Raw genomic sequence first — 12,183 nt, 5'->3', positions numbered from 1 at the left:
TGGATTGAGGATGTTTGTCTCTCCTTCTCTCTGGAAATCTTCCTATGAACAAACATAGAATCTTAAGAGAGAGGGAGAAACCTCCAGCCTTGAGACTTTGGGTTTAATCATCAGAATTTATCAAATAAGCAATGACTTAAGTTTCCCTCTGTGCTCATTCATACTTTAAACAGAATTGCACGTTAAACTCATGTCCTCATCTTTGAAGACAAAACTACATCCTCTTTCTCTGGGCAATACATAGGTAGTCTTGCTAGTGTTTGGAGTTATTTATTTTCTATTTCCTAAGCAATGCACCATGAGTTTTTATGTGTCCAGTAGATTACAAATACTTCTAAAATTTTGGCACAATTTGGGTCATTAAGAACTTCTCCAAGTTTTCTGAAAAATTCATTCAGCATTTTCTGATGAAACACACAAAGCCTGTCCAAGGAATTCTAAGCATTCTTCTTTTGTTTTGTTTGTTTGTTTGTTTGTTTGTTTTTGCATTGGGATTCAGCTATGAGAGCATGGTAAATTGTAACAGCAGTATTAGAAAAATTAAACTCACAATAATGAGTATATAATATCTAAAATATATGTAGGCATATTTACAGATCAGGAAGAGTAGCTATGGAGAAGTGGATGACAGTACACCTGGATTCAAGCAAATTGATATAGGCACCAGCTCATCCAATCCCCAAATCAAATATTCTCTGAATGAATACTATCATTTTCAGCTTTTATCACCATCTTTCTTTTTGAACAATCATCTGATTTCACCTCTTCCTCACCTGTGCAGAGAAAGTGGAAAACATCTGGAGGAAAATAGCCCCAAATACACGAGAAATACAGACACTGCTTTTCCCTTCAGTATTCAAACACCTCAGATAGTTCCCATGTTTGCTGATACATTAAAGAATGCCATGCACCTGAAAACACTTAGGAATCCCAAAGGATAACTAAACTGAATAGTGAGTTTCAAAGCAAAAATATTACTTTGTCATTAAAGCGAAAGCCAAACGGGCCTTCACATAATGCAATGAGTGTGAAGGAATCATCAGGAACAGCAAGTTTACTAAACACAACTGCCTCAAAGAAGGGCCGGAAAGCAGGGTTTCATCCTAAGAATCAAACATCTCAGAAGAGCACTCTACACAAATCTTTCGTAAGAACGATAATTTCAGGAGTTGTCTCTCCAGGCCCACTAGGAAGCCCAAGGAGGGTGAGGGTTGATGAGGATGGTCAAGCTGTGAGAGGTGCAATTGCATGCTTGGGTCACACTCAACACAAAACGAATAGAGCCTCTAGAAACATGATTACATTTTAAGCTTGTTGGGGGCTGATCTACGAAACAAAATGGGATAAGGTTACTTAGGCTATATGCAAAAACTTTATAGAGAGGAAGTCAGTTTTCTTTGGAGTGAAGATGCTAGTTAATACACCTGTTTCCCATGGCAGAGTACCTGAGTTCAACCCTCTCTCTGACTCTACCATATTGTTAATATACAACTTAGTGTTGCTTGGTGATGAGACAAGTGATTCAGGTCTTACCACCCTCCTGGGAGAACTGGATAAAGCTTTCTGATCTGAGAATAGATTGCTTGCTATCAAGGTCACTTAAACAGTGAACTTCCACACCTCCTTCTGCCATCCGTGTTCTCTGCCTCAACCGATGTGTCAATCTCTATATGTGTCATTCTTTGTCTTTTAAATAAACAGCTGTTCCAACGTGAGGAGAAATGAATGAAAACCAGAGATTTTTCATGAAAAAAAAATCTCCATACAGTTTTCCTTGTCTTGAAAGCCCTTTCTTTTTCTAAATCATTAATCACAAAATTATTGATAACTTCACTGACTTAGCTTTTCCATCTCAGTAGTCAGAAGAAAGGATGAGAATGAAGAATTTCAGATGTACAACTTACAAGAAAGAAAGGGTCAGACATACCAAGAGTTTAGTGAGTCTGAGAATTGTGGAGCTCAGGGGCAAAGAGATCACCCTCTTGCACTGCAATGACTGGAGCTGAGCCAGTCCAAGGTTAGGAGCATCTTCCTGGTCTCCCACATGGGTGCAGGGTCTCAACACCTTGGCCTGTCTCTACTGCTTTCCCAGGCCACAAGCTGTGAGCTGGATCAGAAACAGAGCTGCCAGTATTAGAAATGATGTCCATATTCATCCTGTCGTGTTTATAGTGAGGACTTCAGTCACCAGGCTACTGCACCAGACTCTAACTGCTAAGCCATCACACCAGAACCCTCCTCTGACATTTTTCAGATATTTACTAGCATTTCTATGTATGCACACTCAATTCTAATGTCAGCATACACTAGATATTAATGTCAAATATTTAAACAGTTGCAGTTGTATCTTAAAAAGTATAGACAGTTATATAAGTAAAACTTACAAGGCTCATTTTTCAACAAGATGAAGCCTTTAAGTATTTTATCCCAGCTTTTTCTTTCCATTGCATGATAGCCATACTTCTGTAGGACAAAATGTTCTACAAGCTATTCTCTTCCTTAATAATCTGCTAATTTTCTTGATTTACATTTTGAAACAATCATATAAGGCTCCAAATGGAAACATTCTCTAAATAAAAGCATACCAAATTTTAAATGCAATTGCTTTAAGCAATTTTTAAGCATTTCTTTCAATTTGTGGAAACACATTTTAACACAACCTGCCTTAAAACTGGGAATGAGAAGTTTTTCAAATAACCTTATTCTAGCTGATTTGGGAATCCTCCCTCCTCAAAAGAAGGCAGATAAGAATCACAGTGGGGACCTGATGGAATCCAGCGTTCTAAATTCCTTACAAAGGGCAGACTCCTAGCATGCTCCTGCCTTTTCCATGGCTGGTAGGCCTGGAGCTTCTCCTTAGCTTCTGTTTATTTGAAGTCAAGAGAGGCGAAAAACTTCAATTTGGCTGTTGTCTTAAGAGAGTTCCTATGAATTTATTAGTTATCAATAAGATGAAAATTAGTGTAAAGGTGATGTTAAAATACTGTTGTTCTTCAATACGAATCAGATTTCAATTCCATTTTCTTAAAGGCAAAATTCAGAAATTATACATGTGACAACCAATTACACTATACATTTCAAAAGAATTAGTTGTTTTCCTGTTAGGCAAAATCTCACATACTTCTTTGTAAATAAGAACACAAATAATTTACAATCAGGGCCAATTTCATGATTAGGAAACATTTTGACCAATGAACATAAAAGCTCATTTACTTTAATAGCTTATAGGATGCAACAAATTTAACATAATTTTATAATATTGTGAGATTATAATCCAAATTATTTTAAATGACAATTATATTATCCAAATTCTGTCTCAATCTTTGAGAGTTCTAGGGATCCTACAATTTTCAAAATCTTGAGACCTGGTTTCAAACTCTGAAGAATTTAGAAGTGTAATTTAGTTAAAGAAAAAGTACATTTAACATTTAACTGAACATGTTAACGGATACTGTATTTTAGACCTGATCAGTGCCAGGACAACACTGTAAATTGAAGACTAAGCAGCAAGAAAACAGTATATGAACTTTTCCTCAGAGGAGAAGGTGAGTCTGGTCTGGCCAAGTCCTGTTAGATAGGTTAGACCTCATTAAAATTTTTTATCAGGAGACAGAAAAAGGGGTTAGTCATGATCCATCCCATCTCATCTGTCAGTCAGGCATACACGCACCCAATTCTCAACAAGAACAATAACTTAACAATTCAAGACAAATATGTAACTGGAAAAAGAGTATTAAAACAAAGTCTAGTTTTTCTCCAGACTAAAATAGAACACCAACAATAACGAATAAATAAACATATGCACAATCCCAACACATCAGAACAGTGAGACATCTAACTCTCAAACATTTTGCACCTTCCAAATTCTTCTTTGACATATTTTAACCTGGAAATGTTTTATAAAGCAAGTCATAGGTTCATCTCATGCTTTGAGTTAAATTAACAGTGGATTTGGACCAGTCTATATCAGATCTAAATATGTGTATTTATATACACATATATAAATACATATATATATATATATACAACTCTTAAATCAAGTTGCAGAATATGTTTCCTATTCTTTTTTTTTTCAGCTTCTTATGGATGTTAAATCGCTTATTTCTTAGTCTGCCCCTCTCAGCTTGGGGTGAGGGCTATGAGGTAAAGTTAGAGAAATTTAGATACTGAGGGTGACAGTGTGGTTAAGTCAAGAAAAACTGGAAAAGCAGGTTAGAACAAAGGTTAAAATGGTTACAATGGAGAGGACATCTCTGTGTACTATCCCATGAGGAGAGCAAATGGAGACCTTCAGAGAGAGGAGGACGGGTCTGTCCTTGCAGCAAAGTTTGGGCCTGAATCATGAGGGATGATAGGATTATCATTCAATCTTATGTATGCCTGAGCTAATTCTGGGAGCAAATGTACAACATAAAGGCTATCAGAGAATAGATTAAAAATCCTTTCACTTTTGAGAGAAGTTTTGCTAAAACTACAGCAAATAGTTCCTAACACTCTGTTGATCCTTGACATGGGTAGGTCAAAATAGGTCTTATAGATATGATCAGATAGAAAAACCTCTGCTGTAGCCCCTTCTCTTCCTCCATCTTCATGATTTGATGGTACAAGGCAGGATTCTCCCATTCCAAGAGATTGAAGAAGGTGACTCACTTCTATGGCCCATAATGGCAGTCAATCGTGCCGAGATAATCTACAAGGGAGGCTTGCCAGCCTGTTACTCTTTCTTCAAACTCATTCATAATTACTCATTCAATCAGGGGCAACAGGCTTTGCTGTCTCAAAGTCTTAACACCTAAGGGCTAGCTCTTTGACATCCTGAATTAGATCTGCCAGTTGATCAAGACAAATATAAACTCTGGGCGCCCCTCCAATGCATAAATGTACCCACTGGAAGGGACTATCCTCCCGGACAAGGGTAGCTATAAGCACGGGAGAATTTGAAAATGTCCACAGTTGTAACTCTTTCTTAGGGCAATAATGAACAAGTAGCCTTGCCTAGGGCCTTTTGAGTCTCCTGTAAGGCTTGTACATGAGGGAAACTCGTCTCCTAGCATTTTGCCTTTTCAAATAATGGCAGTAATTGCCCTGTAGACATGGGTAGTCAAGGGCATAGCCAATGACCTCTCCAAGAAGCTTTTGAAATTCTACTGATGAATATTGTTCCTTAACGCTTAGCTGGGATTTCAAGGGGGAGGCCTTTTCAAAACATAATTCTGTCCCTAAAATTGTAGAAAGAGGGGGGTTATTTGCACCTTCTCTGAGGAGACATTCATGTTAGCTCTGTCTAAAAGCTCTTTTACCTTTTCCCAGACTACTTGCAATTCCTGAGTTGTACGGGCTCCCAAAATATTATTCAAACTGCCAGGATACAGGGTTGTTGAGAAAGACCCTAAAGACTAGTCTCCGCCCAGGGTGAGTGAGGCTCATTTCTGCCACAGCTTTCTCAGGTCCCGTGCATTCCAGGGATATCACACTGCCACTGGGCAGTTCCCTTCAGGGTTAACACCAGTGGAAAATCCTGAACTGGCTGGTGGAGCCCCACCAGAAGGCTTGCACCTGGAGCTCTGTGCTCTGGACTCCCCTTGACCTTGGGGGTGGGTTCCTGCCCTCTAAACTTCCCAGAAGCTCTTGTTGGGGTGGCTGAGGTGGGCCAGGACCAGTGTTTTCAGTGTCAGTTTTGCTCTTTTTCCATTCCCAAGTATCACGTACAAATAAATTAACCAATGTTACCCACAGTGCCAATGTGACCACAGTCCCTCAGGCCTTGACTGCCTAACCATCTGAGATTTAAAACCCTCAGGACTTTAGCATGTATTTTAGCACCCTAAGTGTGGGATCATCAATCCCCCTACCTTTATTGCCCATGGCTAAAGAAAGACAGCAGGGAGGAGAGTGCTCAGAATATCCAGTCAGGCTGTTGGGCCCAGGCAATCCAATACAGAGTTCCAGGTGACACCGAACCTTTGCCTCAGCCAGAAATGGTTAGTCCTCAGACAGGATCACCCCAGAGCCAAGCATCCACAGCTGTCCCTAAAGCAGAAGATCAGAGATAAGAGAGGCACTAGGATACCCAGTCGGGCTGTCTGGCCCAGGGGATCCCCAGCAGAGTTTCAGGTAATGCCAAAGTGTTGCTTTGGCCAGAAACTGTCAGTTCTCAAACAGGTTCACCCTAGATTCAGGCATCCATGGCCATCTCTCACTGCCAAAGAAGAGAGAATAGGAAAGAAGCCAATTGGGCACCTAACACCTCCCTTCCCTTACAACCTCTCAGGGGATTTGACCATAGCTATACCACGGTTGGGTGCTGCCCATGATTGTACAGAGCTGTGGGGTGCCTAGGGTCACTTCTGCAGGATACACTCCTGTTTGAGAGGAGGAATACTGTACCTTAGGTCACCTTCTTTACTTTGAGACTCACCTGAAGTTCCACCACTTCCGTGACAATGTGCTTCTCTGGTAAGACACTGCTCTGAAGCAATTTACAGCCATTCCTTGCTTCTCTTTCAAAGCCACGCAGTGAGGGGGTGAGAAGACACAGCCTTCATGATCCATGCTGGGTGCATGTTCTGCAGGGTCTCCCCCACAGATTCCTTTAGTACCCTGTTGCTGGAAGGGATGAACCTGCTGCCCACCATCCAGTCCCCTGGCCTGTGAAAGGCAAAGGAAAGGACAGGGCTTCTGTCTAAGCAGTGCCGATTTATACGGGAAATTCAATTCCCTATATAGGGTAAGGGATAACATTAGGCCTGGAATTTGGGGAAGTCCAGGAGGAGAGAAACTAGGAACCAATTACTAGGAGAATGACTGTAGAAGCCACCTCCCATAATCCAATGGTGTGTGACTGAGATGGCCATGGTTGATCAGCATTTCCTTGAAGCTACTTGACTCCTGTCCTGATTCATACGCAGGGTTCTCTCTTGGCCACCCTCTTGCCCACTAGTCCCTGGAGTGTTAGTCGCATTCTTATTGACTTAGTGACCTCTTTACCCCGAGCACCACAGAGGATGATGATTACCTGTGTAAGTAACCCTTTAGCACATCCACAAAGAGAAATCCTATAGCCTGAAATCAAATTCCACTTGTAATTTTGTCTTCTATCATTCTGTCATCTGGTAACTTTGGTTGCAAGATCGAAGCTGAGTGATGTGCGTAGTTGGCTGCTTCTGTTGCTCTCTATACCCAGTACTGTTTGGTATCCTTTCCTAATCCCTTCCACTCTCATCTCCAGATTGTGAGAAGTGTCAGAAGTTCTTCCTGAAAAGCTGTGCTGCTCATGGACCCCCAGTGTTCCTAAAGGACAACCCAGTGGATAAGGGACATCCTAGTCCGGCTTTCCTCAGTGTGCCCACTGGACTTAGAATTGGTCCATCCAGCATTTCTGAGGCTGGGCTTGGAGTGTTTAATGAAGCATCTGATCTGCCATGGGGGTTGCACTTTGGTCCTTTTGAGGGCAAGATCACAGAAGTGAAACAGGAATCCAACAGAGGGTACAGCTGGCAGGTAAGAAGTACCTTTCCAGTCTGTTGGCTTTCCACCTGCCTGCTGTGAGTTTGGTCCATGTGTCCGGTTCATGTGTCCTTCTACACATTATGGCATGAGTGGAGCCAACATGATTACATCACAGAATCCTTACTGAAGATTAGCATTGATGAGATCGCTGGGCTGTAAAAACAAAGCAGTTCGATCTCAGCTGTGGGCTTCTACTGTAAGGAAACAAATCAGATTAGGTGTATACTAACACTATGTTATGTCTCAAGATGTGGTTGGACTCATGGGATGTCATAGAACACGATGGTGGTTGAGTTAATAATTCTGCTGAACTATTCCCTTTCCAGAAACATATTAACTGATTTTTCTGAAACTCAAATAGCCAAGAGGAGAAACAGCTATGAGTACATGGATGGTAAGGATACTTCTTTGGCCAACTGCATGAGGTAAGAACCATGCTTTTTACATGTGGAGATGACATTTATCTCTAAGACAAGATCACTGTCCTTTCTCCTTTACTTTCCTCAATGACTTTTACATGATATGTCCTCTTTGATGTCTATTTGAATGACCTTTGAATACCATGACCGGTTTATAAAAGCACATTCTCTATAAATACTATTTTTTATCATAACATAAAATAATATGTTGAATAAATGGACATGAAAATGGGCCTTGATGAATCTAGATTAACTGGGGCTTTGACTCACTCTCTCTATATAATTATCATTGGTTATGCCTTTCCTGCATGAAAAATATCATAATACATGGACATTGCATTAAATTGGTGTCCTGACAGCAAAGGGTTTTAGTCTTTTGAAAATTATACACTGTCCAAACAACTTGATACAGAAGGCCTTTAATTTATGAGACATAAACCATACCAGGCACACTGGAAAAAAAAAAGAGAGAGAGAGAGAGAAAAGAGCCAGGTTCTGGGACAAGCATTGTCATGCAGAGGACTAAAGTAAGGATTGGTGTGCCTACATTACAAGTACCGGTTACCCTATTGCCAAACCAGTTGCTTCCCTATGCACCCTGAAGACCTTCAGAGGATGTCCTCATGCTTTGTCTTTGGCTCCAACTTAGAAGACCTGGTTGAAGCTACTGCCTGACACTGTGTCCTTTTTATCTCTCCACTCCATGCTTTTTCTTGGTATCTCTGTCTTCTGCCCCTTCTCTTCTTTGTGTCTCTGCCACTCAAATAGAAAATAATCATAATAATCTTTACCAACTAAACAAAACAAAACTGGAGATGTGGATGAGAGAAGGAAGCTGCATCTGGATAATTGTTTCTGTGAGCAGTTCTGGGAGAGGCTAAAATAACTCCCAGGATGCAGGAGAAAGATCCAAGAGAAAGGACCTCAAAGAAATGCCTTTGGAAAATCTGAGTTGTGCAGCATGTGTGGTAGGCTAGAGCTAGCCAGTGTACATTAACCATATTGTGTGGCATAAAACTGAATGAAATTTGGGGTTTAGGGAAACTCTGTGTGCTTCATGGCCGGTCAAGGAGAAAGGTCGACTAGGGTTTTGAGGATGACTAGTGAGGAAAGGAAGTAGCAAAGCATGCTTGTCAGAACAAATACGGTATCTGCACATTGGATGTGGGACTTCATTGATCCCATGAGAGAGATACATGTTTGCAAGAGAGCTTTTACAGAATGGGACTACAAGCAGGATAGAGGCTATCAGAGAACAGATGAGATTCAAGTGTAACAGCACATGGGAACTCAGCATTTATCTCTGCCCTAGGTATGTGAACTGTGCCCGGAATAATGAGGAGCAGAATTTGGTGGCCTTCCAATACCACAGATGGATATTTTACCACACCTGCCAAGTCATCAAACCAGGCTGTGAACTTCAAATATGGTATGGGGATGAGTATGGAAGGAAGCATGAGTATCAAAGGAAACATTGGAAAGAAATAGAAGGGAAGAAAAAGGAAGAACTCACAACAGTGAGAGGTAAGTCGCACTGTTTTTTTTAAAAATAAGTAAAGGAGTCACCTGGGGAATATTTGTCATTCAACTCTAAGGAGTCAAATGGAAAGTAACACCTGGAAAAGCCCAATTCAAATGTGATTTCAATTTAGCAAAAACAAGGCTTACTTCTCAAAAGAAGCGAAGAGATATAGAGAGACTCAAGCACAGTTAAAGAGAAAGAGAAAGCAGGACAGAGAGAGAGCAGGAGAGATCACCAGTTACTGTTTTAACCACAAAGGCTGCAGGAGGGCCTAGCACGGCAGCCTCGTGGCTAAAGTCCTCACCTTGGACATGCTGAGATCAAAGATGAGCATCACTTCATGTCCTGACTGATCCACTTGCCTTACAGCTTCCTGCTTGTGGCCTGGAGAAGCAGTTGAGGACAACCTCAATCCTTGCGGTGCTATAGCCACAATGGGGACCAGGAAGAAGTTCCTGACGGTAATTTTTTAGATTGAAACCTCTTGGCCTATTGTGGTCACTTGGGAGTGAATCAAAAGACAGACAGATTTCCTCTCTGTCTCTTATCCTCTTTGTATTTATGATTATATATAAATATATATATATATATATATGTATGTAAAGATATTATATTATGTTATTTTTGTTATGTTATGTTATATAATATCATATTATATTATATCATATATGTACTGCTTACACTATTTTTTTTTATCTAAATTTGGGAAGTCTATCTCTGGCTAAAACCAGGAGCTCATGTATTTCAGCAGTTTAACTGTTTTGTACTCATATCCTGGGTACATTAAAAGACCAGGGGATAGGATCAGCGGAAGCCAGATTTCAATCCAGTCATTACATGCTTTAATATTATAGTAGTAACTTGAAACAGTGTGACCTAATACTGACCCATTTTTTTATTTCTTTGACTCCTGGGAAACTTTGATCTATGTTTTTATTTAGTTATTTTAGCTTTTAAATACTTTGTGCACAAAAATATCCCATAACATACATTTTACTTTTTTTCATTTTTCTTTATATTTTTCACAACTTATATAGTTAATTATGGTAAAAAGTTTCAACGGCTATAGAAACGTGCGTAAGACTATGATTTGCATTTTGTATCCTTCATGTATCTGAGGTAATGGGCAATATTGTGGGAGAATCCTCACCCAGTTACCCCCTCCACCCCAGGTCCTTGATGTGAGGCACACTCTGAGATTCTCACTCAAGTGGTTTTGATAGTTGATCAGTTCTGAAGCGCTGCCAGTCTCACCACTCCAAATACAATGAGGTTGTTGAAGAATCCACTGAATGACTTAGTCCATCATAGTCTCTGTTGGCCAGTAGTTTGCTGCCAAAATATAGCTGCATTGGTTGATTGATGTGTTCTGTCTTCTGTCTTGTCTTGGTTAGGGTTCTGAGTCTGGCATTTTGATTGTGGAGATCCACAAAGATAAGTTCAAGGTCTGAGGTGTTTGCAGTCTAAATTCTTATATGTACTGGCAAGTACAGCGCCTGGCACATTCCATCGCCTGATAGCTGGTGGTTGCAATTCCTGGGTGGCTTCTGTTTTCAGCCCTGACACCCACTGGAACCAATGGATTTTGCAGTCCAGCCTAGTACTGTCCAGCAAATACTCAGCCCTCACATAAGCCAGTGTGGTCTGCCCAGTTCTACACAGCAAACCCCTTTCCATTACCAATTAGCCAGCTGTTAGAGATATTTTGCTCAGCTTGTCTGACCTCCAGGTCTGGACCACATATTCACCAGTGAAAACTTTGATTTTCCAGGGGAGTTTCCCAACTTCCTCCACTTGATTCTCTCCCTGACCCAGTTCTCAAACATGCCATTGTGTTTTATTTCAGGACTTGGCAAATGTGGCCTTTCATTTGGCTTTGTATGGGCTGGTGAACATTACAAGCCAGAGCAGGTTATGGAAATTACAATTTCCACAATTGTTTCCTTATATTAGAGAGAACATATGTATTTGCTGTTTTGTGATTGACATATTTTATTGAGCATAATGGATTCTCTTTGGGACCACCTGCTTATCCATGGCATAAGTTTGTTCTTCTTAATAGATAGTATTATTCCATGGAGAATAAGTAATACAGTTTCTTCAACCATTCTTCTATGGGAGCACATCTGGATTGTTTCCATGTATTGCTATTGTAGATTGTGCTGCTGCAAATATAGGCTTGGAGATCCCTTTCGCATATGCAGATTTCTTTTCTATTGGGTACATTTCTAGGAGCAGGAGAGCTGTATCATACGGAAGGTTTGTTTGCAATTCTCCAACCATTCTCCATACTAATTTCCATAGTGTTTATATTAGGCAAACTTCTACCCGCAGTGAAGGAGGCTACCATTTTTCAAACATTTTTGCCACTAGGTTGTAACTGGAGATCCGAATGTAGGCCAGCCTCACTGAAGCTAAGTAGTACTTCAACATGGTTTTAAAATGTGTCTCTGTGATGGCTTGGGAGCCTGAGCATCTTTTCCTTTGAATCTGATCTTCTGAAAAAATGGTCCGCAGAATTCTTTGCCCTTTACTTCACAGGTTGTTTGTTTTTTTTGTTGTTTTTTTTTTGTTTGTTTGTTTTTTATTGACACTGGGATTCTGTATCTCTTTGCAAATCCTGCATATTAGTTCTTATTCATTTGTGGGTTGTGCAAGTGTTTTCTCTGTTTCTGTTGTTTACCTCCTTACTTTGTTCATGTGTTTCCTTTAGTGCACAGAAGAAGCTTTTTA

At 40.4% G+C, this 12,183-nt stretch overlaps 1 protein-coding gene across 1 annotated transcript; it reads left to right on the top strand.

The window, feature by feature from the left end:
• Positions 1 to 1,891: 1,891 nt before the first annotated feature.
• On the top strand, positions 1,892 to 9,387 carry LOC121148698 (probable histone-lysine N-methyltransferase PRDM7; the record flags this gene model as incomplete). Its single annotated transcript, XM_040968941.1, has 6 exons — positions 1,892 to 1,941; positions 3,364 to 3,368; positions 7,002 to 7,019; positions 7,229 to 7,507; positions 7,871 to 7,934; positions 9,241 to 9,387. Coding segments are annotated over exons 1-6 (563 nt in total), but the record flags the coding sequence as incomplete, so codon positions are not given.
• Between the last annotated feature and the right edge of the window lie 2,796 nt (positions 9,388 to 12,183).

The sequence above is a fragment of the Ochotona curzoniae genome, unplaced genomic scaffold (genome assembly GCF_017591425.1).
Source record: "Ochotona curzoniae isolate NIBS_2020 unplaced genomic scaffold, NIBS_Ocur_1.0 contig_1772, whole genome shotgun sequence".
In the NCBI taxonomy this organism is placed as follows: Eukaryota; Metazoa; Chordata; class Mammalia; order Lagomorpha; family Ochotonidae; genus Ochotona; species Ochotona curzoniae.
This window is presented reverse-complemented; position numbering and strand designations above follow the sequence as displayed.